The sequence below is a fragment of the Triticum aestivum genome, chromosome 4A (assembly GCF_018294505.1).
Source record: "Triticum aestivum cultivar Chinese Spring chromosome 4A, IWGSC CS RefSeq v2.1, whole genome shotgun sequence".
Classification (NCBI taxonomy): Eukaryota; Viridiplantae; Streptophyta; class Magnoliopsida; order Poales; family Poaceae; genus Triticum; species Triticum aestivum.
Window position 1 is genome coordinate 7,418,545 of NC_057803.1, and position 3,428 is coordinate 7,421,972.

Sequence of the window (3,428 nt, forward strand, 5' to 3'; positions counted from 1 at the left end):
CTATTTATAGAACCTTAGAGAGTACATGTACTGGCTTGCAGTTTGCCAGCACTGTACCACAGGTCTACAAGCCTACAATTCATCCTCAATAAATGAAGATGGAGAAAAAAGGACATTCACATTTTTAGTGCCTTATAAGTAACAAGGCAGAAAACACAGTGATGATTTACATTTGTGGCAAGTTGCTCTGCTGCAGCTCCCAGCCACCGTCCGGAACTAAGCAGAGGAATTGTAGAAAATTACGAGAATATATGGTAGTACTACAGAAATATCAAATGCGGCGCCCTTTGAGATGTATGCTCAGCAGTCAGTACAACCCATTGAAGAGTAATATTATCTGCCTTCCATCCAGTCCTGTTTTCTTATGTCCAGCCCAAGGAAGCATTTCGTTTCTTAGAGAGGAGAAAAGTACAACAATTCAGAGAGTGTTTGTTCAGTGTGATCAAAGTTGAGTTGTTCAAAATGGACATACTAAGCACTCTGAACATGCCAAAAATTGGAGTTCACTAATCCACTTGATTGCCCACAAGTGGAAAACTAATCCACTTGAATCAATTTTCGCCTATGACAAACTATAACTTAGAAATAATCCTATCACCTGAATCTAGCTTCTCACCCTCCAGCGAATATCATCTTGTATCATGGTAGCCCATTTCAGACATCTTTCGCCGAGCCTTTACGGGTTTATCAACCAATTTTGCAGTACTCGATATGCCACGACAGAAACAAAACTCCAGGAGGTCTACCAACCAGTTTTGAGGTACTCGATATGCCACGACAGAGATGGAAGTTCAGGTTTGATGATCCAGCAGAAACGAAAACACCAAAAAGGCCTACCAGGTTGTGGTAGTTGGCGAGCTTGGCCATGGTGGTGCTCTCGCCGCCGGGGATGATGAGCGAGTCGAGGCCCTGCAGCTGCTCCGGCTTGCGCACCTCCACCCCCTTCACCCCGATCCTCCTCAGCGCTGCCCAGACAGAACCCGACGGAATCACGAGAGAACACGTCGCCGGCACGCGCGAGAAACGCGAGAAGGAGATTCGGCGTACCGGACATGTGCTCGTTGTAGGATCCCTGCAGGGCGAGAACGCCGACCACCGCCATCGCCCCCCCGCCTCTCTAGCTCCTGTTCTCTCCCCTTGCCTTCGGAATCGGTCGGGATGTGTGGTGGTGGGGGTCAGAGACTTGGAGATAGAGGTAGGTGGTGCCGGGTATTGACGATGGGAGGGGCGGTGGCGGGGGGAGAAGGCGTCCTCTGCCGTGGCGGCGGCGAGCCGGCGACCACACGCGCCGATTGACGGAGATGCAGCTCCACCGAGAGAGAGTGGGGGAGAATGGCAGTGGGAGTCGCTCAGTCCTGGCCGCCAATCGGTGCAGAGCCGTGCGTGCACGTCGGTGGGATAATCTCGGCCGTCCGTTGTTACCGTCATGGGCCGAAACACATCTGCCTCACTAGCTCATTGGGCTGAAAAGTCCCTCCACCTTCCCCTCCGGCCTCCCCTATGGCTGCAACGCACGAATTTTATTTTTATTTTTGCAAGAAAAGAAGATTTATTAATTACTATTAAACTGGATCAGTTCGATCCGCAACACATAATTTTAGAATCTCGTCGGTACTAGATATTAACCACACCGTTATTCTTGGGTAGTGCATCCAATTTTCATCAGCTCGTAGCTGACAACATTCTGCTCACGACTGATAGCTACAACTAGACTAAAAAAACTGATAGCTCCGTCATTAATGTGATACCCTCCTTGCATGCTTCCATCTCTGCTTCGAGGGCGCTCGCGCATGTGAACAAATGGTGGCAAGACAAGAACAAATGGTGGCAAGACGAGAACACTAAATGACAAAAGCGCTTGACTGAACAAATGTCAACAATGCTATTGGCTCACCATGTGTTCTCGTCATATTGGCCGAATAAGCGGAAATCTTACCAAGATCTCCTGTGTGCTTCGATTGGATAAGAGACTTACAAGACTTCTAGTGCGTTTTACGGTTGCCTTTAGTGGATCCCCAACAATAATTCCGCATCATTTGGGTTAGATCGTCATAAACTAACATTGAAAATTTAAAAACTCCCATCACATAAGTCAGAATGGCTTGAGCAACTGATGTGATTAAAGCCTCCCTTCCTGCTTGGACAACTGAGCAATCACCGTATTAGAACATCTGCTTAGTAAGCCTAGCTGGTAGACTTTGGAATTTTCCTTTATGCATCATCGCCTCTGTGGTGGATAACCCCAAATATTTTGCTTCAAAAGAGACACCATTAACATGCATTACTTGAATACTCGTCGGACATCATTCTGAATTTGAGGTGAGCATCTTGGCCCGAAGAAAATAGAACATTTCCCTAGGTTTATAAGTTGATCGATCGCATTTGCATCGCACCAATAATTTAACATTCTCTTCTTGTTGTGGCTTGAATTTGAAGAACGGAAGTGTATCATCTGCAAAGAGAAGGTAGGAGATATCGGGTGCCAGAGCACACACTTTGACATGCTTTATTTTGTTCATGACCACACCTTGACGGAGAAGAGCCAAAAGACCATCAACCACGAAGAGGCACGAAAGGGGGGATAGGGGATCACCTTGCTTAGCCTACGGGGCACTGCAAAGAATTCCAAAAGGGCTCCATTTAGTTTAAAAAAGTACCTCACCATGGTGACACACATCATGATCCGGTACACCCAACAATGAGAAAAGCCCAACTTTTTCATCACTAACTCCAAGAATCTCCGATGCACCCTGTCATGGGATTTTGACAAATCTAACTTATAGGTACAAAAACTTTTATCAGGATTTTATGTTGAATATGATGAAAAACACTCGAAGGCCACCAAAGGAGATATAGTATCATCGGGAATAGGCCAGGGGCAATTTACCACACACTTAGACATAATCTTGTAAAACCACATTGCTCAAGCCGATGGAGCAAAAGTCAGGAGCTCGTAACAGATCTTTTACCAGAGGGTTCATCACTATGACTATGTCATTAACACCAGGTGGCATGATTCCATTATGGAAAAAACTTTAACTACTCGTATAATCTACTCCTTAACACCCCAGTTCCTCTGAAAAAAGCGTCTCGACAATCCATCCCTTCCAAGGGCTTTAAGAGGTCTTATCCGAAACAGTGCATCCGCTATTTCCTTATAAAAAAGAGAAAAGTATACTTTTCGTCCCTCAACTTTTGACGAAGTCTAGATTTGGTCCCTCAACTTCAAAACCGGATAACTTGCACCCCCAATTATTGAAACCAGGCAAGGTTCGTCTCTGGTCTCGATTTTGACCGGTTTTGGTGACAAACCTCAGTTTTTGACCGGTGCTGACTCAAATTCGCGTAATTTTTTCATATCCGTGAACTTTTTGAAATTCACATAATGTTTTCAAATCCAGGTAGTAGTTTTTTCAAGGTCGTGTAGT

At 45.6% G+C, this 3,428-nt stretch overlaps 1 protein-coding gene across 1 annotated transcript in view; it reads right to left on the minus strand.

Annotated features, from left to right (window-relative positions):
- Positions 1-1,357, minus strand: part of LOC123084744 (probable pyridoxal 5'-phosphate synthase subunit PDX2) — a 3,058-nt gene extending 1,701 nt beyond the window's left edge. The window contains exons 1-2 of the mRNA XM_044506239.1: positions 1,048-1,357; positions 838-965 (exon numbers count right to left, since the gene is read on the minus strand). Coding sequence (XP_044362174.1) covers positions 838-965; positions 1,048-1,102 — 183 coding nt within the window. The 5' untranslated portion in view covers positions 1,103-1,357. The remainder of the gene's footprint in view (positions 1-837; positions 966-1,047) is intronic.
- Between the last annotated feature and the right edge of the window lie 2,071 nt (positions 1,358-3,428).